The following is a 21,755-nucleotide window of genomic DNA, read 5'->3' as shown; positions in this document are numbered from 1 at the left end:
GTGCAACTTGAGATTGTTTTTATGCAGAATAGAAAGGTTTTTCTATTAGAGGCACTGCATGTGCAGTGGTAGATTATTAAACCACTGTTTTATTTTCTGTTGTGTGAACATAACTTCCACTGATGGTTACATGAGTTTCCTTTTTCAGCAGTTGGTGTTTTCCACTTAGTAATTTTCATACACATTTGAATAAAAGGATGTTGATTTTCCATTCTTTCTGTGGCTGTTCCAACACATTTGTGCAGTTGTGCCATCTTCACTTTGAAGTCCATCTGATGCACACATTCTTGCATAGAAGTGTGATTTGGGGGTTTGAGGCAAGAAAGTTTATTATTACACAACAGTTCCATACTGTATGATAATTAAAAGCATGTGGAACAGCTGAAATGTTACATAGTAAGAGTTTTCTTCCTGGTCTGCATTCCTGGATGTAGCTGTGGAGTTAGCACAGCTTTATAGCTCAAACATTAGGTGAAAGGCCTCTACCTTTGTATGTGAAGACAAAATGGAGGTTGGATTGTGCCATGTGTGATATTTGCAGATTGATAAAAACCTAAAATCTCTGGAGAGATGCCAGTCTTTGGAAGAGATCCAGCGACTGTATGAGGCAGGGGATTATACTGCAGTGGTGCATCTGCTCCGCCCCACGTTATGCTTTAGTGGAAGAGTCAAACATCTGGAATTTGTGACATCCATACCAGAGAGACCGGCACAGCTGCTTCTCCTACAGGTTTGTTGGTGATTTACAGCCATTCTGAACCCAAAACTTTGAAAAAGCTACCTAGCATATGAATGATTTCATGGTGTAGTGTACCTGTCCTGCATGAATGACAAACTGTTGGTAGATAGATCCAGTATAACAGCTGCATCTGTAGTCCACATAATATTGAAAATGTGTACAGATCACCTCAGCTGTGGTTGGAGCAGTCAGTCTGCTTGGGGAAAAATAATCACAAGAAAGACTGACGCTGTTTTAGCTGGAATGAGCCAAATCTGACAGCCTCTTTGCAATCTCATTTACCTGAACTTGAGTATAAAGAAGCAGGAGGGTGTTGCTGTAGTACTGGCCTTGTAGTTGCTGTTCTGACATTTATGGAGTAATTAAGTGGTAGCACAAGAATATAAGCTGCATATGGGCAGAATTTATTAAACCTGTAAGTATCGTATTCTTGGAAATGTGTATTTCATGCCTCTCTTATTCAAGTAGAAAATCAGTAATGATTTTTTGAAATTTATGTTCTGCTGTTTATTTGTCATCTAAGATCTGGACACCTCCTGTTGTCTTTTAATGTCACATGTAAAGGTGTTTAAATTCAACTTAATTCAATTAAGTGTAACAAACTGTCTTATCTGTATAATGTGTACAGCCACCTTCTGCTGTTTTCAGTTTATTTTTTTTAAGAATATACCCTTTTTCCTTATATTTACATTCTCTAGGACTCTTTGCTCAAGCTGCAAGATTACAGGCAATGCTTTGAATGCTCAGAAGTTGCCTTGAATGAAGCAAGTCAGCAGATGATGAATATGACGGCAGCCTCTGCTAAAGAAGAGTGGGTTGCTACAGTAACACAGCTGCTCATAGGAATAGATAGTTCATTATCATCAGACAACAGCATCCTGAAAGAATCTTCTGTAACACCAAGCCTCGTTCGATTAACAACCAACCTGATTCAGGTAACCTTGATAAGAGTGGCTGTGTGTTGGCCTTCAGACATGAGTACAGCTGGCTGACCTGTTCACAGTGGTATTTTGAGTTACAGTTTTGCTGGTGCAGAGGGAAAGAGGAACATTGCTGTTTTAATTTTCAAGTCAGCGTGTTAGAGAGGCACTAAGTGCACCTTTCTAGGATCAGGAACAGTAGGTGCCTTCAAATACAAAGCTGCCTGAAGGAATTAAAGAACAGCAGTAAAATAACCAAAGGAGCAAAACTCTTACGCTCTGTCATGGTGACAACTCTTATGCTCAATTAATGGTGACAATGGTGACAGTGTGAAGACTTATTCAGCTGGCTGAGTGCATTTTGTAACTTGGTTCAGGTCAGTCATTCTTACTTGCTTAAATTATCAGCATCATGTCTGTTAATGATTCTGAGTGGTCTTTTCCAGTTGTGCTTTATAGTTGTTGTATTTTCTTCTGTACATTTATTCACTTTGAAAAGCCTGAATGTGTTATTAACAGAGAGATAACTGGTTGGAAAATGGCTATGCAAGAGAAAAATGGTTGGGGAATTCTATTCTACCCTTTCCCATGCCAGCTGATCTTACTTGTAGGACTTCTTACCCCTATTCACTGTGAGAAGCTGAAGCTTAATTGAGGATTATTCCTATAGGGTAGAATGCATTATTAGCTTCAGGTTGTTCATTAAAGATTGACTCCTGACTCTTAATCTGTATCTTTTTGTGTCTGTAACACCTGTTTCTTTCTTAGATCATAGACTGCAGCATGGCAGTCCAGGAAGAACCCAAAGAACCATATGTCTCCTCAGTTCTTCCATGGATCATCCTACACAGGATCATCCAGCATGAAGAAGATGCTTTTCGATCCCTTTGCTGCCAGCAGCAGCAGAACCAGGGAGAAGGAGGTAATTTTTTAAAATTCACTTCTACGTGTTGGAGCTGAACTTCTTTCCATCTTACTGTGGAATATAAATAAAAATTACTTATGTTTGTCATCTCATCTGCTGACTGAAGGGAGTAGATGGATATGCAAATATGACATTCTTCTCCCAGAGGCAACTTTTATTTTTCTGCACCAGATGCAGTGGTTGAAGTTAACTCAGTTCTGTACGACTAAAATATTTGCCAACTTCTTTCTTGTAGTGAATCCTGATACTCCTATGCTGCCTTCTTCACTTATGCTGCTGAACACTGCTCATGAGTATTTGGGAAGAAGATCCTGGTGCTGCAACTCAGATGGTGCTCTTCTCAAGTTCTATGTAAGTGTTAGCATTGTACAGTATGGAAAAAAAAACCCAACCCTCTGGAATTCATATGGGCAGCAGCCATCTCAAAACAGTTTATTAGATTATTGCATGGGTAATGTCTTCATGTTACAATGCGCTGCTGAGTCCACTTTTCTTCTGCAAAGCAGATCAGCCTTTGAGTCAACGAAGTCTGAATAGTGAAGGTTTGCTTTTTGCACTCCCCTTTCCTTTGTTCTCCTTTTTAAACAGCACTTCTTGTCAGACAGGAGCTGGCTTTGGGTAACCACCTTTGTACTAAGCTAGTAAATGGTCTGCCATGCCTGGAGAACCATGAAGTGATTATACTGAGTACTTAGCCTGCTAGCAGTATGTTTCAGTGTGATTTCTTCACAAACAGGCAGGTCAAGAATCATGCTCACTTGTGTTCAGTAAACGAAGTAATATTCAAAAGTCTTAATTGTGAGAACTTTGTGTTAAAGAATAACAAAGAACAGCACACGTAAGAAAAGTGGTGGCGTATCTTGGTGTTAGAATAAAAAAGTTAATTATCCATTTAATTCTCTAAAATCTGGCAAGTAATAGGCATGTACTCTTGAGTGTTGGCATAAAACTGAAAATAAACTTGAGCAGTTTATTTCCTGTCATAATTCCCATTCTTCTTTGGTCTTCTCACTGAGAAGAGTAATTGCTATCTTCCACTTTTCCTGTTTCGCTTCTTGCACTGTTATTTTATTCTGCTCCTAGGATTTGGAGGAGAAGGAAGAATGACAAGCAATCCGATAGCACTGTGCATCATTCACAAACTGAAAAAACTGTGGTGTTACATCTGCAAGCATGTAATCTAGTGGGATTCCACTTTCATCTTAGTGATTCTAAAAAAGTTTTAGACTAGATGTATAGCTGCTCAATTCACAGAACAGAATTTGCCAAGTGTTACTTAAAGGTTGCGTGGTTTCCATTATAGATAAATATTATCTGGCATTTTAGAGAGTCTTTAAATGAAAATTCAGTTTTGAATTTTGCAGTTAAACTTAGTTATTTATTTCTTCTAAACTGTTAAAGATTTGTAGGACATGATCTGTCCCCAGTTAGGCACCTGGGATGTTGCTGATCCCTCACAGTGCTGTTACCTGGATTTGGTCCTGGAGCTGTGATGTTTGTCACTGTTCTGCTGTTGCTAAATTTGGTTATTTTGATTGTACCTGCCTTGGGTTTATACTGCAGACTGAAACAGGTAGTACTTGAGTTGCTTTTATGTTATGAGCTAAATGTAACTTCAGCTTATATTTACAGAGCTGGTCTACTGAACAAAGATGATAATGAAGAGCTGCTTCAGTCCTTCTACCTGTGTCTCAAGGCTGTTCTTTGCTCTGTTGTTCAGATGAGTGTGTTATAAAATCTAATATGCTCCAGCAGTGTGTGTCTGGGCAGTAGCATTATTAGATGAAAGGAGTTACCTGCTCTCTGTTGACCTTTTCAGGATAATTCCTTGAGAAATTCCCCATGGCTGAAGTAGGATATTTCTAAACATGTTGCTTCCTTTTTCCCTCGGCATAGAAATTGAATTGCAGTCAGCTTTTTGCTGCCCAGAGTACCGGCAGCCTGGGTTACCCTGGCTGTTGGCAGAACCCAAATAATACAGTGCTGTGGTGTTCAGTGGGCAGTGCTCTACAGGGATATTTCAGTGGCACTTTACAGATTCAGCTCGACTTCGTTGAGGCTTATTACCTTCAGCCACGAGAAAATGGTGATTAGTTCTGCATTGAGCCACTCGGGAATCTCTTCATTTCCCTTCTTGGCACTCCCTGGAGGTTATTAACTGCAGCTCAGTGCCAGACACCATCTGCCTCTGTGTCTGAGCAGCAGCGTGGCCAGGCCAGTAATTTAGACAGCTGGGAAGGGTGGTGTGGAAAGCCTGAGGGGTTCTGCAGAGTGAGATCTCCCCTGCAGGGCTGGAGCTAATGAACAGTGCTGGAGCTGAGGCCAGTTCAGTGTGCTGCTGTTAGCTTATCTCTGCAGCCTTCTCTGCTCTGTCTCCCTGGAATTAGGAGCATAATGCTGTTACACCTGAGCTGCCTGTGCATGGATCTGCCTTTGGGTCCAGCAGGCTTCTCAGCTCAGGCACTGTGCTTCATGCAAATAGCTAACCTATTTCCAGGCTCAGGTTTGCCCTAAGTGCTGTGCAGCTGCAGTACTCCAAAGTGCCAAATCTAAACCGTACGGTGTGCCTGTATCCACAGCCTGGTCCATCTGATGCATGCCCTGTGAGCCTGGACAAACTACAGATAATTGAGAGCTGCAAATTTATTTACCACTGGATCTTCACTAATGTCATCAAGTACCTTAAATGAGATCTTCAGTTTTCATTCTTAGGGCTGCCCACTTTTTAAACTAAAGAATGAAATAGCATTATTTAGCACAGATATTCAGCTTTCAGAAACAATGTTTTGGAAGGATAAAGAAAGGAAAAAATGGAATGGAACAAATTATTTGGAGTGACAGCTTCAAGAATGCTGAATAGAAATGTGTCTTATAGACTGATACTCATTTTCTGGATGTGCTGAAAAACATTTTATTACATATAGTGCAGAAGATATGCAAGAAAATATATTAATACATGGCTAATTCCTTTGTTACTAAAAATTATTCTGGGGTACTGCTAAAAGGCACACAAGAATGCAGGAGGTTGTTTTGAACACTCTTCAAGTGATAATTCTGTTAGGGGTGTTAGATGTGATTTTGTTTGCAGCAGCAGGAACATCGGGCTTTTGTTGTCCTGTGGGCTTTGCATCTTCCTTCCCACTTATCTACGCTTTCTTAAATTTCAAATGCTGCTCACAAGTCCTTACAGGGAAAGTAGTGGAAATAAGGAGACTGCTGTGACTTGAAGGTGATTGCTGATGCTCAAAATGTCATTGAAGCATCTTCTAAGAATTAGCCTTGCTCTAATGCACTACCCTTACTTCTCAGAGTTTTGGCTCAAAAAACAACAACAACCCAACCATACAAAACACCTCTTCTAGAAGTACTGTGGAAGTAGTAAGATCTTTTCTAGGGGTTGCAGATGGATGGAACATCTTATGTTTTCAATTTTTGACTGCAGAATTTCGTGCAGAAGACACTGATATCTGTGTATTGGAGCCTTCTCCTTGTGGTAGCCTGGCTTATTCACAGCATTGACAAACTGTAGTGTTCGTATTCACCAAAGCAACTTGATGTGTAATGGGAAACTGAACAATCTTAACTAAGTCTAAAACATTAAGTTGATAACTAGTTTTCTTGACTGAAAATAGAGTTCAAGAATTAATGTAGAGAACAGTGAAAGCACTTTTCTCACAGTTACAGTGCCATTTAAATTACTTGTGTGAGACTGGATTGTAGAAATACGGGGAATATTTGATTGTGTTTTGGGAGAAACGGGTTTCTTAGGCTGTTTTCAGCACATAACTCCAGACAACCAGGTAACTTAATACAAGCTTCAGATCTTAGATGACATTTTCATTGATGTTTGTGATGTTGTAGGTGCAGGTACTTGAAAAAGAACTTGCAGCATCCACTTCTGAAGATACTCACCCATACAAAGAAGAGCTGGAAACAGCTTTGGAGCAATGTTTTTATTGTTTATATGGTTTTCCTAGCAAAAAAAGCAAAGCAAGGTATCTAGAAGAACATTCAGTACAGCAGGTAAGTTCTGTATTGCTTAATGTCAGTGAAACTTTCTGTGGTGCTGGAAGATGCAGCCTTGTTTGGTGTTAATGCACCTTAAGATACTTACAAAAAAGATTTCATATTGTGTGTGTGTATATGTATATATGTATGTGTGTATATATAGTGTATGTGTGTGTGTATATAAATTTATTATTTTTACTTTCCTCTCCCCTCCTAAAACTTACATATCTTGCATATTGTAGAAAACAAACTTTCCTTTAAAAAAAAAAAAATAGTAGACTTGATTCCAAAGAGTCATGTTTGAAATGAAATGCTGGTGTTGTCTCACAGTAATTTGCTGTTTTGAAAGTACTGACAAACTGATTTTTATTGAGCCATGCCTTTCCTGTTTTCAACAGAGAAGGAGAAGTTTGAGAGGTGTAGAGAGGAAAATGAAAATGTCAGCTTATGAGAAGAAAAACTTTAGCAGCCAACCTTGCTGTTAATGAAAAGTGGTACTGTTAAAAATACAACTTATTTTGTGAAATCCATGATGGAGAATATCTATTAGCTGTGTATCAGAAATATGCGAGATTCAGTTGAATTTGAGAGAAGAAAAACTACTGAGTGCTACATGAAAAGGGTTATAATGTTAAAGAAAGGACAGAAAAATTGAGATATCAGTCCTCCGCCTGACACTGATTTTTTGCTTATAAACCTCCAGATGAATTTATGGTTACCAAACGTAAGTGAGCATAAAATTAGAAATAAAAGTTACATTTTTACATCTGTTTGAAAACGTTCTCGCTGAAGTTGTTAAAAAGAAAATGGAGTTTTTAGTAGTACAGCTTCATGTACAAAAGCAAAATTTACTGTAAGGAATGAGTTGAACAATAGAAGGAAAAAGCTTGGTCTAACAGGAGAGAACTGTATTAATAAAAATAATAGTTTGTCTAAACAAGTGGAGTGACTTTGTTTTTCAGTGGCATACACTGAGTTGCAAATAAATGTTAGTCCTTTAATTGTGAAGCAGCAATGATGTACTTGAGAGCACCAGGTATTAGTAGTGATTTAATTGTAGGGAGGTTTAATCGTAGAATCGTAGAATGGTTTAGGCTGGAGGGAACTTAAAGATATGTAGTTCCAACCTCCTGCCACAGGGGAGTCACAATTTGAGTCCTTCTAGAGTAACTCTTACTGTTTGGTAACTGGAGAAGTCATATAAACTCCCTGTTAATAGACAATGATTTTGGAATTTGAGATCATTTTGCCCCTCTCTTCTCCTCCCTCTTCAGGTGGATCTCACGTGGGAAGATGCCTTGTTCATGTTTGAATATTTTAAGCCTAAAACTCTTCCAGAATTTGACAGTTACAAAACCAGCACCGTTTCTGCTGACTTGGCCAACCTTTTAAAGAAGACTGCTACAATTGTTCCTCGGACAGACAAACCTATGCTGAGCCTGGATGCTGTGTCTGCCTACATCGAAGGAACGTGCAGCAAGGTATAATGAGTTGCTATAAAAACAGGATTAAATTACTGCAGTGTTATTTTGGTGTTGATTTTCAGATAGTTAAGGGAACGATTTATTAAATAATGCTGGATTTCCTTAGATAATTGCATTTGAGTGAAATCAGACACCTCCAAAGCTTCCGGTCTTGAAATTTAATATTGGTTAAATGGAGTCCATGTGACATGTAAGTGCTCTGTAAATCTGTGGAATATTTTCACTGTTTTCATATTCAGTACCTTCATGTGATGGAAAGACTACTTTCACTGTAAGGAAGAAGCAGAAGTTCAGCTCATTTAATATGGACATTTTATTAATCTTTATTATTAATTTATCATCTCCAGGCGCCGTCTCTCCCAGATGGTGCAGACTATTCTCCACCAGTGGTGACTGAGTTGTATTACCTTCTGGCAGACTACCACTTCAAGAATAAAGAACAGTCCAAGGCCATCAAATTTTACATGCATGACATTTGCATTTGCCCAAACAGGTCGGTATTGTTGAATCCTGCTGCATGATATTCATTCTTTTCATTTATTTCAGAATTAGGAAAGCATAAAAAAGAAACTTTGTTTTTGTTTCAGGAGTTAAAAGCAAGCAACCCTGCTCTCTGTTGACCTCTTTTATTTGCCATGCTTAAGTATGGTACTTAGGTGATGTTTGAACTAAATCTGTTTCTTAGTGGCATCAAACTTACTGAAATACCACCAAGATTAAGCAATTTCATGTTAAAAATTGATTAAATCTTAGGGCTTGCCTATTGGATGTCAGCTATCATTTCAGTTCCCATTGTAGACCAATTTAAATGACAAAAACTCCAGTTTAAATTACTTAAGAGGACTGTTTCTAAGTTCAGTCAGGTAACAGAGACAAGAGGGAAGGTGAAGGCACAGAGCAATTTTACATGTGAAGTCTGTAGGGGAAATAGACACAGTTTAATGGTGTTGAATCTTCTGGTCTGGGAACTGGTTGGGAGATTGCTAGAACTTCAGCTTGCAACTTGATAAATTACAAAACAAAAAATCCAACACATTTCTCTGGAGTTTTGTAGATGTCACAAATAAATGGGAGTGCATTTTGACTTTTTTCTGTGACTTTTCTTTGTTCAGAATAAGATGCTTTGTGTGGTAGCATACTGTTTTTGCCCTGGTCATTTTAGATACTGTTTCTTAAGATGTCTGTATTATGGTTCCCTTTCCATTCCCCTCAGGGATGTCTCTGTTGAGGTCTGTTGACCCAAAAATGTGCTTTCAAATTAGCAAGAAATTAATAAGCAAAATTGTGAGAATGTTGTGATTTATTCCTTCAATGTTAGAATCATGGTGGAAAAAAATAAACATTCTAGATCCATGAACCTCAGATGTTAATTTGAAGCTATGTGATAGGGGATCTATTGTGACAGTTGTCAGTAATATAAAAGCAGGGCAGGTTACTGAATGTTTACTTCAGAAAGCAATCTTTCTTAATTATTGAAATTTCTCAGTATGAATTTGTTCTTTGTGATATTTACGTTGGAAATAGTTGTGATGATAAAAGCTGTTCACAGTCCAACAACTCAAAACGTCTGAATGGCTGCTGGCTGTGATGGCTTTGCCATTCAGCGCAGTGCGTGTGAGGAGGTTGTTGATACCTTATTTTCTTGCTTCCCTAGGTTTGATTCATGGGCAGGCATGGCTCTGGCTCGAGCAAGTCGTATTCAGGACAAGTTGAACTCTAACGAACTGAAAAGTGATGGCCCCATCTGGAAGCACTCTACTCCTGTCCTGAATTGCTTCAAGCGAGCCCTCGAGATCGACAGCTCTAACCTCTCCCTGTGGATAGAATATGGCACCATTTCTTATGCCCTGCATTCTTTTGCATCTCGACAGCTTAAGCAGTGGAAATCAGAACTCCCTCCTGAAGTTGTGCAGCAGGTGAGACTTAACGTAGTGTAGTGGGGACTTGTAAATCTTCTAAATGGCCTTTCCTGACACAATAACTTAAATATTCACATGCTGCAGCATTTAGTAGCTCCCTACTGGCCTGAATGTTAGTAATATTGGAAATTCTAATTTTCATTCATAAAAGCAGTTGGCATCAAGCACTGTTTAAAGAGTTTGGGGTTTCTGCTTTTTGTTGTTTTGTTTTTCTTTCTGTATAAAATTATTTTGAGCCCAATCTTTGAATTGTCTTTAAAAGATAACTCACCTTTCCCAAAGGCTGTGTAAAGTTTTCCTTACCTTTCTGTAAGTGTCATGTAACTTTCCCAGGAAAGTTGAGCAATTGCAAAGTACTCTTTCTCACCTTGATGGAGTTGCAAGGAGAAATGTTTCGCCTGTCTTTTTGGACCAGTAAACCGAATTTCTGATTTAATTATTCTGACTCACAAATATTATGTAGCTCAGAATGTGTGGGAACAGAGTGGTAAAGAAACACTGCTACTGAGTGACTGTTGTGCTGTGAAACTTACTAGTGGTTGAACTGCAGAGAGTGGCACTGGAGCATGCTTACTTACCAGGACAGTGTATTCACAGCACTGATGAGTCTTGCAATCTCAGCTGCAGGTGTAACTGTTAGAGTTGCACTCCTTGTAGCTGCTTGTATGGCGTTTGACCCTGTGCACAAGAAGGTGATGTGAGCACATGTTCTGAAGGGGGGGCAAGTGTTGTGTTGTGGTTGGCTTTTTTCCCCCAGTAATTATGCACGCAGTGGCATCTAACAGTACATATATATACATACAGATAAGGGTTATTTGTTAATAACATCACAAAAGCTTCAAAACTACTCAGAAAATTAAGTATGATGCCTTATGTCTGTGTTCTGTTAAAGGTTTGCTCTTACTGTCTCGTGGCCTCTTGGCTACAAGGAGCTTGCTAGAGATTTTCAGGGATAGTGCTGAAGTTATTTGATGTTGTCAGATAAAAAGTACAATGCAGACCAACCATCTGAAGTTGTGGATTAAATCAGAATGTTTATTTAGCACTACTTGAATTAAAAAGTGCCTTTTTTTTTTTTTTTAACAAGAGCTCTGTTATATTAAAAAATAAGTTTGAACAATAGAATCTTCCTTCCAGGAATATACCTTTTTCAGGATTGAGTTTCTCGTACGCAAAAGCTTGAAAATGCTTCAAATAATGTTCCTCATCTTTGAACTTTTCTGAGCAGGAGTGGTTTTTTTTTTTAGCATTTTTCATTGTAGCCACTGTGAACTGATGTATTTCTCAATGCTTGATTCCATCTCAGATGGAAGAACGCCGAGACAGCATGTTGGAGACAGCCAAGCTGTGCTTCACATCAGCATCTCGCTGCGAGGGGGACGGCGACGAAGAGGAGTGGCTTATTCACTACATGCTGGGAAAGATTGCTGAGAAACAGAAACAGCCTCCTGTTGTCTATCTGCTTCATTACAAGCAGGCAGGTCATTACCTGCACGAGGAGGCTGCCCGATATCCAAAGAAGATTCACTACCATAATCCACCAGAACTTGCCATGGAGGCGCTGGAGGTAAAAGGAGAAAGTAAAATACCTAGACTTGAAAGCAGTGTTCTGTACAAATAACAAAGTACCAGTTATTAATGATTTATATTATGAAGCATGCAGAGCATAAATGGTGCCTTGCATCTGGCAACGTTTACAAGATTAACTTAGAGAATAAAGTGAAGTCTGTTATTCAGGCTGTTCCTGCTTTAAAGCCAGCTTGTATGTACAGTCTCAATATTGGACAGTTTTCACTTTGCACACAGCACATCAATCGGGTTTGATTAAAATCCAAGTGAGTGTTTCACAAGGTTCTCATACCTGTGAGAGCAGAAGTTAATGCATGAATTGGAACCGTAGTGATAACGCCTCTGTTTTCCTTTGTGTCTGGTAAAAACAGGGCATCTGGATCATACCCAGCCGTGACTTTGGCCTTGTCTGCTTTCACTGTTTTATTCTTTAGGTTGCATTTATTAAAATTTTCAAGTTTTCAGATTCTGTCATTAGCAAGCAAGGACACATTCTATTCAGATGAGTTAACATACAAGCTGACCATCATATACTGTTTACTGCAGTTGCTACAGTCTGTTTGTGATGTGCAGAGCTATGCATTCTCTAATGACTAAATGCACTTGGGTGTTTTCTAGGTGTACTTCCGACTTCATGCTTCCATTCTGAAACTTGTGGGGAAGCCAGATTCTGGAGTAGATGCAGAGATATTACTTAGCTTCATGAAAGAAGCTTCTGAGGGACCTTTTGCCAGGGGTGAGGAGAAGAACACCCCAAAAGCTGCAGAAAAGTAAGTGCTGATTGCTAGGAACATCATCAAAAGGCATGCTTGTAAACTGCTGAATAATGAACCATTAAAACGAAACCGAATGAAATACAGAACAAACCAAAGGAATAGATTTAATTCTAATATGTGCAGTATCAGGCACCGTGTGTAGTTAGAAGGTCTTCTCAGTAATTGGTGCAGTGTAGATGGGAATGGAATAAAATGGAACAGCTTTGATCTTGTGATCTGTTTTGAAACTACTTTTATTTATTTATTTTTATATCAACAATGAAAATTGCAAAAGCAAACACTTTTATTTTGAAGGTTAAGAGAGTTCAGTCCTCGTATTTTGTCATCTTAAAAACCAGGAGATAAATGTTCTACTGCTGAACGCTGGTAGGGAGCAGATGATCAAACTCCATTATTTAGAATTTTAGTAAGATTTGATAAATGTATTGGAAATGTCATAATGCAGTCTCTTTCCTTTCTTTGTATATGTTACTGATACGTTCATGCAAGTTTTTCTCCTCCTTGCTCTCCCAGGGAAAAAGCTTGCATGGTTGATGAAGACTCTCACTCTTCAGCTGGAACAGTGCCAGGCCCTGGGACTTCCCTGCCCTCATCCTCTGGTCCAGGTCTGACATCCCCACCTTACACAGCCACTCCAGTTGACCACGATTACGTCAAATGTAAAAAACCCTGTCAGCAGGCAACGCCGGACGGTACAGTCCCTGTTCTCAATACTGGCAGCACAGGGAGGTGCTTTAATCATGGGGGGTCTGACCTGAAATGATCAAACTGCTCATTTCAAGGAGGGTGATGGGTCTGTGGTATCACGGGCAATATTGATGCTTTATGAATTTGGTACTTTAAATAGAATCAATGTACAGTCAGAGCTTTCAATACAAAAGTCAAAGTTGTCACCTGCCACCGTTGATGCCTGTCATTTAGTCAAGATGGGGCTGTTGACAGGAGAATGCAGCTGCCTGAGTTTTCAGTAATCTTTTCTTGTTTCTGCAGAGCTAAATGTCTGAGCTTACTAGGGAAGACGTGGATTCAGTCTTTAGAAGACTGAATGCTCTGTCAATGCCTGTGTGAACTGACCAGGTGAAAATTTGAACGGTGGGTGAAACAAAACAAATTGCTCAAAAGCGAACCAAAACAGTATGAAACAGTGTTTTACTTTTTTGAAGGAGGCAGATGGCAACTGTTTTGAATATATTGTGTATCAGCACGAAGTGATTTGCATGACAATCCAGTAGACTTCATCTTTTGATTTGTATCATTTGCAATGACTGGCTAGCAGTTCATCTTTACAGGTTATTGCCTTAGAGCAGCAGAAGGTAGGATGGTATCACAGCGTTACTGAAGATTTTGCAACGTGTAGAATACAGAAGAAATTAAATTACTGCTTAAGTAATTTAACATTATTATTGGGCTAGGAATTTTATTCTCATTCTGTTCTTCTGGTCGTTTGTATATCCATCTGGATTTATGAATATCAGCACTTGAGAAGGAGTAAAATACCTACAGTGTACAGCAGTGTTGATAGAATGTGGTAGGGCCCTGGAGAGGTGTTCTGCTTGATATGAATTTATTTGTGGAGGGTGGGATGCCTCCTGCTGTCAGTTTCTGAAGGACGGTCATTTGTGAACACCTTACATTGGCATAGTTTTGAAACAAATGTTCACATACCTGGAAACTCTGCAAGATGACTTTATTCCTTTGCCCCAACAGATAATTCTTGGTGTAACTGACAGAACTTCCTTCATTTCTTTCACTGAATTGAATATAGAAATATTCATTTTAGGCATGCTTGCATTTAAATCTGGATTAATTAATCAGACTCTCTTGATAACATACGTGATATGTTGGTGTACTGGTCAGACTTTTATGTCAGTTAGCCTCTTTTTGAAACAGCAAGAACAGAAGGAAGTAAATGTTATTCCTAAACCATGTTCCCTATAAGAAGCAGTTCTGATTAAGAAGACTGCATCTGCTCAGGTGCTGCAGACTTGAAGTGTCCCCAGGAGACAGATAAGTTAGGTGAATTGTCCTATCCTTGTCAGTACATTTGCTCTCAGTGAGGTATTATGACTTTTGGCAGACTGACTGCCCAATGGGGGCAAGGCTGGCTGCTTAGCAAAGCCTGAAGGTGCAAGCTAAGGAACATCTGCACCTGTTAGCACAGCAGTTCTTGGGGCTGCTAGCTTAGCCTGCCTAGGATTTAGCTTTGCTGCTGTCACAGCAATTCAAAGTGTCAGCTACTGAAAGAAGCAGAGTTAAGGGCATCTTTAGGAAGGCAATGTGCATTTATGACAAGTAGAATTGGGAAGTACTGCATCATTCATTGTGTTTTGTAAGTTGCTGGCAAAACTAAACTCTGGATACAGCACATTGAAGGGCTCCAGGAAACTGAAATAATTGCCTTGGGGCTGCTGCAGACGGAAGGAGAGCTAACAGGCTGAGCAGTGCTTGGAAGCCTCCTGCTTTTGTATTCTCACATATATTGTGCTTCTCTGCATTCATTTGCATTTTACTTACATTAAAATACATACTTCTGAAGTAAAATGCTCTTGACAGCTTACATATAATCACATCACTGAAAAAAACTGGTGCCTGCATTTCCATTGTACTGTTCCTAAAAATAGCAAGAAACTATCCATCATTTGACTACTCTAGACTTTCTTAACCATTCTGACAGTAATTGAAACTGCCTATATTGCTGTTCACGGGCTGGATAGTTTGGCCTGAAGTCAGCCTGGATGTTTATTCTTTCTGAGGCTTCACAGTACTCTTATTTACTTTTGCAAAAGTAAATATCTCTTGTATCAATACTGTTGATCGTATGTGACAAACAGAACGAGAGCACTATACAGATTCTTATTCACAAAGGAACAAGTAAGTACAGCCTGTGAAGTAACTGAACTTTGTTTTCCTCATGGCAGCTCCTAGTAGAGATCCTCCTCAAGGAGACAAGTACTGTCCAGTTGCAGCTTGCATTTAGTGGCTGACCAGCTGCTGTTATGTGTGCAAAGTAGGCAGCCTCCTTTCTCTTCTCCTGTCTTTCCATTCAGGATCCTTTCCTCCCTTCTGTTAATCCTGTCTTTTCTGTTGTCGCTCCCTCCTGTTGCTGTTTTATAACTCTTCAAAATGAACACTTGCATTTGATAGTAGAAGCCTGAGACTTAATTTTTTATTTTTTTTTATTTTCCAAGAGCAAACTGGGGAACAAGGAGAATCAGGAACTCAGTGGGGGCCCAGCTCATAGTTATTTTTATCAGCTGGATTTGTGCAGTCATTAAAAACCAGTCGCACTACAGGCTTCAATCAGTTTTTCTAAATTTGGGGCTAAACATAAAAATTGGTTAGGAAAGCAAAGCAAAATAATAATAATAATGATCAGAGAAAGCAAGTTTCCAAACGTAGGCTAGAGGTTGTTGTGTGGTCTTTTTGCTGTAATATGCTGTTGTGGTGTTGATATTCAATTACAAATTATTGTGGTATGCAGATGATGTATTCAGTACTCATTGCTACTGCAGTGTTAAAACGTTGTATTGTTTAAGTCTCCATCCATGTCATGTAGTGTGTTGTGTGTAGTTAGATGTAATCATCCTTTTTGTGTTTGTCTTTGCCTGATTGCTTTTGCAACCAATATTGCCCGTGCTGCCTCTAACCTTTTTACAAATCTCTGTTCCCCAGGCATTCTCTTCCTGCTTTTACCTGTCACGGCTTGCTTTAAGTAATTGGCAAATCCTGCATGATAACCTCACTGGGAAAGGCTCCTTGCTTCATGCTGTGGGAGAAGTCTCCCTTCATAGTATGTTGGTCTTGTAATTCTGCAAATGTTACGAAGATGCAGTTTCTTGTATGAGGGGCTTCTCAGCATCCTGATGAGACGAAGGTGATCTCTGAGAAACGTCCTGCACGTAGGCTGTCTCATGTTCAAGTGAATAAGCTTCAAAGATGGGGTGGATATTTCTGTGCGTAAAAAAAAACAAAGTCTGCACTGCACTTTGGAGCATTAAAATCTAACTCGAAAATTCCATCTCTCCCACAGTTTGAAATGAAAGCTTCAGGTCTGCAATGCATATCCTATTCTGGTACATGGTACTGGATGTTCATGGGGACTGCATACTGGACTCCATGAATAATGAATCAGATCCAGTTTATTGCAGTGTGCTCCATTTTCACTTTTTCCCCAATTTAACCTCTTGCTGATTAGTGCAGCACTGTCAAAGAATCTGACCAAATGAACAGAAAATACTGATGAGGTTTTGCTCCATTGCATCTGAAAACAGTGATATAGGACTGCAAGTTACCAAAACACATTCAGTGATCAGTGTAGATGAACAAAACATTGACTTTCATCTGATTCATTTTATTAGAAAACTCCCTTTATATGTTCAGGGGATTTGCTGTCCTCAAGTAATTAACCTGCTCCTATGCAAATCTTTGCAATTCTTTTGCTTTCAGTAATATGCAAATGGCTTTGCAGAGTTGGATGTTGTCTCCTGTTATGGTAGAAACTGTTTCAAAAATGAGAATGGTCTGATGCATCATGTTTCTGACCACAGAGCAATGAGGAAGAATGTTCATACATACATACAGAAGAAGGGAGGAGCTATGGTGTCAAGTGTGCAGGGTAAAGAGAGAGAATCTGTAGGTCTACAGCCTTGGAAGGAATCCACTTTATTTTTGCATGAGTGTGTATATCTATATATATTTAATACATAGTCATTTATCCATCTGCTCTGTGGCAGAAATTTTCTTTACTTTAAACTGAGCTTATGCATGTAGGTCATTCCAAAGTAATGCCTCCTGTTGATTTCCATGAAAATTATAAGAGATACAAAGAGTGCAGTAACACTGTCTGACAGAGCAAGTTTGCAGCTACAGAACATTTTTTTCAGCATAGTTACCACTGTTAGCTCTGCACTTTTGCCAGTGATGAAAAAGAGCCTGTGTGCAATGCTTGTAAAAATCTGCACAGCTGAAATGTACCACCCACCCTCACATCCACTGCTGGCTCTCCATAAATGTTCACAAGTGCCAATGCTTGACAATGGGGGCCCATTTTTCCTCATGGAGGAATTTTATTTTACACCTTTGCTTCATTCGTGCTTCCACGTCAGTCATCATTCTATCAGACTGCCCCTCTGCTGCCATCTGCCACACAGCAGGGGCATGGATATTGGTGGGAAGGTTCAACCTCTATTGCTGTACCACCAGTATCCACCCTGCTGTACCACCCACACCCTGACTGTGTGGGCCAACAACATAAAATAGGAGGCATTACTTTTGGAACAGCCCTCCTACATAGCTTTTCAAAAAGAACCTTTCTCTGCCTCTTGTTTCTGGCTTTGGATGAGTAGCTGAATGTTTCTGATGTTTCCAGATTCCTCCTTGTTATAGCTGAGTATATGTAAAACATCATTCAGAAGAAGTCAGTTGTACCCTGTTGGCTCCCTAAGCCTTCCCCCACATTCAGAGGTCCTCTCCCTTCCTCTTCTCATTTCAAAGAAGTTTCAAGGAATGGAGGACAGGCAACACAATTACAAAGCTGCATAGTAATTAATTGGCAAAGATGGAGTACCTTATTTATATTGGCATGGTAAAGCTGTACTTCAGCTCCCCTGAGAATAAATTATGTCAGTTTGTACCATGAGCTGATTTTATCTAGCTGGCATACTTAGCAGTAAGAGCTTTGTCATTAGAAGTGCACATCTGCCTGTTCAGGTGGCTTACTTTAGCAGTTGCATTAAATTTTCTTTAATAACAGCAATAATTATTACAAAGTTATGATGTTCTTCTTAATGTCTGTCTTCCAAATGGACAAATATCAACAGCTGGGAATTAGCAACTACTTCTCATGTCTCACAGATTGATGGTAATCTTAAGGGTCTTACCCTGCCTCGGTGCTTCTGTAATTCTTTCACTGCAGTGGTCTTAATAACACTAGTGAATATCTCTCTTAGCTACAGTCAGCTTTTCCCAGTGAATGGAAATATATATATACCTGAGGGACACGCAGCATCTGTATTTCTGAGCTAGGTAGAAGAGCACTGTTACAGGAAAAGTACTTTTTTATTATTATTATTGTTCCAGTGCTACTCTGTGCCACTGCAGCGAGTTCTGCATTACAAACTGTGGCATTGAGGTTAAAAGCCCATCTAGGATTACCTGACAAACCATGGCTCTTTGTCCACCTGTGCTTGAAAACCTTCAGCAATTCTGTTGCTTCTGTATGCTCTTCTTTAACTGCAAGTAGCAGTTAAACTTGAGATTCAGAAAAGCATGGGACTTTCTTGCTGCAATTAAAGCTACTGCCTCTTCTGCTACACTCAGTGACTAAGGAGAGCAATTCTGTGTTTGGCAATCCTCCCCTAGTCGCTCCCTCTAGAGAAGAACTTCCCTGTAGTACATATATTTGAAGTACAACATCATATATCATATGAATTATAGTCCATCTTCTCATGCAGAGAGGTTAGTGTAATCTCCTAGTGATCTGTTACTGGTCTAGCAGTTCTGGAATGACATTCTAACGCTTCATCTGTCATAACCCACGCATCAGAACTGACCTCCAAGCTTATGGCAAAATTTGGAAATCTGCAATTTTCTTTTTTCTTCCCTAATGAGTAATTCAGCCTTTTTACTACAGATGCAGAAACTTCCTTTAAAAATTATCAAGGGAGCTACTGTAAATGTTTTGCTGATGCCAGCTGGGAGTTCAGTGGTACCACAGAATGTTATTAAGGCTCTGTAAGTGAGTCACTGAAAGCTTGGCTGACCTCCCCTCAGAATCATTCTTTTCCAATTCATCCTGATTATATCTCTTCTGTAGAAAACTTGTCATCATTATCCAGCCATAAAGCTTCAAATTAAGGAACAAATACTCTTTCACCATTCTTTTTCAAGATAGGGTTTTATTAATATCAGTTAATTGAAAGGGAAGGTTTTCTTTGTGTTTTAGTGAAAAGCTGAAGAATTGTATCAAATGTGGTTTTGTTCTGTTGGAATCCTAATAAGGAAAATCTGACCTGCAAGCTAAAGGTCTGCAGAGGGATTTATACTGATAATGTAAATCCATCTCTGGCCCATAGCTCCCTTGAACATAAGTGATTTGGGTGGAAAAGGAGAAATTTAATTAAAAAGTCAGCTCATCTCAAGGGCCTTTGCTTTTTTAAATTTTCTTTCTTGATCATGTCAAGGAACTTAATGAATAAGAATGCAGTGGAAATACCTAGGCAACGTATATTAGCATGTCTCTTTGTTAAGCTGTTTCTCTACCTTAAGCAGAAACTGGAAATTTATGTTTGGGGCTACAAATGTAAAGAGAATTGCCTATAATTTTGGTTGGACATGGAATTATGCTGGCACGATATTGCAGAAAAGTGGCCATTTCCCATCTCAGTTGTGCAAGGTTGTCTCTGATAAACCTTGATGTAGAAGAACTTGGGTTATATCAGGCTGGTTTTGGATGTGGAGGGTTTTCTCTTGTCTGTTTGTTCTGAGTGTGAATTTTGTCCCCTGCAGCTGTGATCCTGTGCTAATTGTCTTGTGGTCTGTTGTTAGATTAGCAGCTTGGTTCTGACCATAACATTGTCAGCAACCACAGTGCACCACTCCACTCAGTTATTTCTGTCAAGGCAAATTCACCTCTACTCTTCTGTCTATTGCCTCAGTCAAAAGAGAAGTCTGAGAGCTTTCCTGTCTTATACTTAGCTCTTTGATGCCATAGCAAACCACCTTTCAGAATGTTTGCTGAACATCATCTAACACCTGCAGGATAGGTGGCATCAGTGATCATTCCTGTAAGTCTTTTTTTCCTCTCTAATGGTGCCAAGTTGTGTTCTTTTTTGCCCTTCACAAGTAATTTTTACTATTATTGTTATTCAGTTTTATTTTATCAGTAGACTCTAAATTCTACTGGGTGCTTCTCAAGGTAGTGGCACAGTAAAGCTGCAAAATATTTTAGGGTGATACAGCAACTGAAATATTTTGTTCTCAACCTAACTGCTTGTCACTGTTAAGCATCATTCCTTTTGAGTCAAATTCCAGGACTATATTCTAGGATAAAATTTGATGGGTCAGGGAGCTCTCTGTCACATTAGTTATAATAACCTGAAGTGAAAGAATACTGGGATTTTCATTTCTTAACACAAAGTAGTGAGATGAAAATGATAAGTTGAAGTAAACAAGTTGAAAGAAAATAAATACCTTTTAGACAACAGAATTGGTGGTTGTTAAGGATCCTGTATTGTGTTGGGAAGATGTTTGCAGGGTGGCTGCAGTTTTGCGTTACTGTTACCAATGTGCAGCTCCATCAGTGCAAAATAGTTCATTCCTCCTTTATCTGTTTTGCAGAGAGGAGTCAGGATAGCACTGCAGCAGTGCTGTCTGACTCCAGTTCCACACAGGATATGTTTAATGAGCCTGCCAGTTCTCAGGACAGCCTGAGGAAGTCTTACACAGAGAAGAGGATTTCTACGGCCTGTGCTGATGCAGTGATGCCCAGCAAGGAGATCCTGGGATCTACTGAGGAGAAGAGTAAGCACATCTTAATGGATAATGTCAGCTAGTATTTTCTCATTAAAGTGTTTCTTCTGGCATGCAGAAGCACTGAAATATGCTGCACTGTGGCTGAGAATTTTCACTAGGCATTATTGCTGATTTTATTTTATAATATGTTATATGTTATAATCTTAAGCTAAACTATGCTTTGCTCATGTGGCCATCTTTCCCAATTTGTAATGCCTGTTAAACCTTACAAATCAGGAAATCATGATAAACTCTTGTCATTGGTGACCCTGTGACCTGCTTGCCTTCTTTTAGAGTACTAATTACTATTACTTCAATGCTTCAAATCTCTAAGTAGTTTGAGAACTCATTTCAAAATAATCTCAATGAAAATAGTTTTTTTCCCAAATACAGATGCACTTTTTGTTCTAACCAAGCAACTGCTTGATATTCAGTTCTTAAAAAAAGCAGCAGCAGTGGAATTAAATGTTTTACTCCACTGGATATTTTATGTTGTTGGAGAGTGGAATTGCTTTCTACCACACTTTTCCACATATAACGAAACTTCTGTAGGAAGTCTTCTGAATTCCACTGGAAAAATTGTTTCAGAATTTTTTTAGACCTTATCCAGAAACTGGAATTTCCCTCTCTCCAGTATTTGCACAGTTGAACATGGCAGTGGTGAAGGCACACTTCACTAGGAAAGAGAAACAAAACGAGTGTATTAATTATGCCTGCTGTTCTGGGTTGTGGGCACTTTGTGTGTTCAGGCTCTTTGACAGTTCAGGCTATGCTTTAATTTCTTCCAGTTCCACAGAACCACAAAGCGTGCTGTGTGGATAGACAGCCCTGATTCATTTCACTGATCTCTCTAGGAGCAAGTGCCCACTGCCATCTTTCTGCTCATTAACTTTGATAGCCTGGT

The 21,755-nt window shown here is 39.3% G+C and overlaps 1 protein-coding gene across 6 annotated transcripts in view; it reads left to right on the top strand.

Annotated features, from left to right (window-relative positions):
• Nucleotides 1-21,755, top strand: part of CABIN1 (calcineurin binding protein 1) — a 92,754-nt gene that overhangs the window by 8,982 nt on the left and 62,017 nt on the right. For 4 of the 6 annotated variants that reach the window (XM_048963883.1, XM_048963880.1, XM_048963879.1 and 1 more), the window contains exons 17-28: nucleotides 542-730; nucleotides 1,438-1,674; nucleotides 2,428-2,581; nucleotides 2,820-2,935; nucleotides 6,446-6,607; nucleotides 7,867-8,073; nucleotides 8,424-8,569; nucleotides 9,731-9,992; nucleotides 11,302-11,562; nucleotides 12,183-12,334; nucleotides 12,854-13,032; nucleotides 20,678-20,860. In XM_048963883.1, coding sequence (XP_048819840.1) covers nucleotides 542-730; nucleotides 1,438-1,674; nucleotides 2,428-2,581; nucleotides 2,820-2,935; nucleotides 6,446-6,607; nucleotides 7,867-8,073; nucleotides 8,424-8,569; nucleotides 9,731-9,992; nucleotides 11,302-11,562; nucleotides 12,183-12,334; nucleotides 12,854-13,032; nucleotides 20,678-20,860 — 2,248 coding nt within the window. The remainder of the gene's footprint in view (nucleotides 1-541; nucleotides 731-1,437; nucleotides 1,675-2,427; nucleotides 2,582-2,819; nucleotides 2,936-6,445; nucleotides 6,608-7,866; nucleotides 8,074-8,423; nucleotides 8,570-9,730; nucleotides 9,993-11,301; nucleotides 11,563-12,182; nucleotides 12,335-12,853; nucleotides 13,033-20,677; nucleotides 20,861-21,755) is intronic. The other 2 variants (XM_048963882.1, XM_048963881.1) reach the window with 1 other exon arrangement.

The sequence above is a fragment of the Lagopus muta genome, chromosome 17, assembly GCF_023343835.1.
Source record: "Lagopus muta isolate bLagMut1 chromosome 17, bLagMut1 primary, whole genome shotgun sequence".
Taxonomy (NCBI): Eukaryota; Metazoa; Chordata; class Aves; order Galliformes; family Phasianidae; genus Lagopus; species Lagopus muta.
The sequence above is the reverse complement of the archived record's forward strand: the minus strand, read 5'-3'. Positions and strand labels throughout refer to the sequence as shown.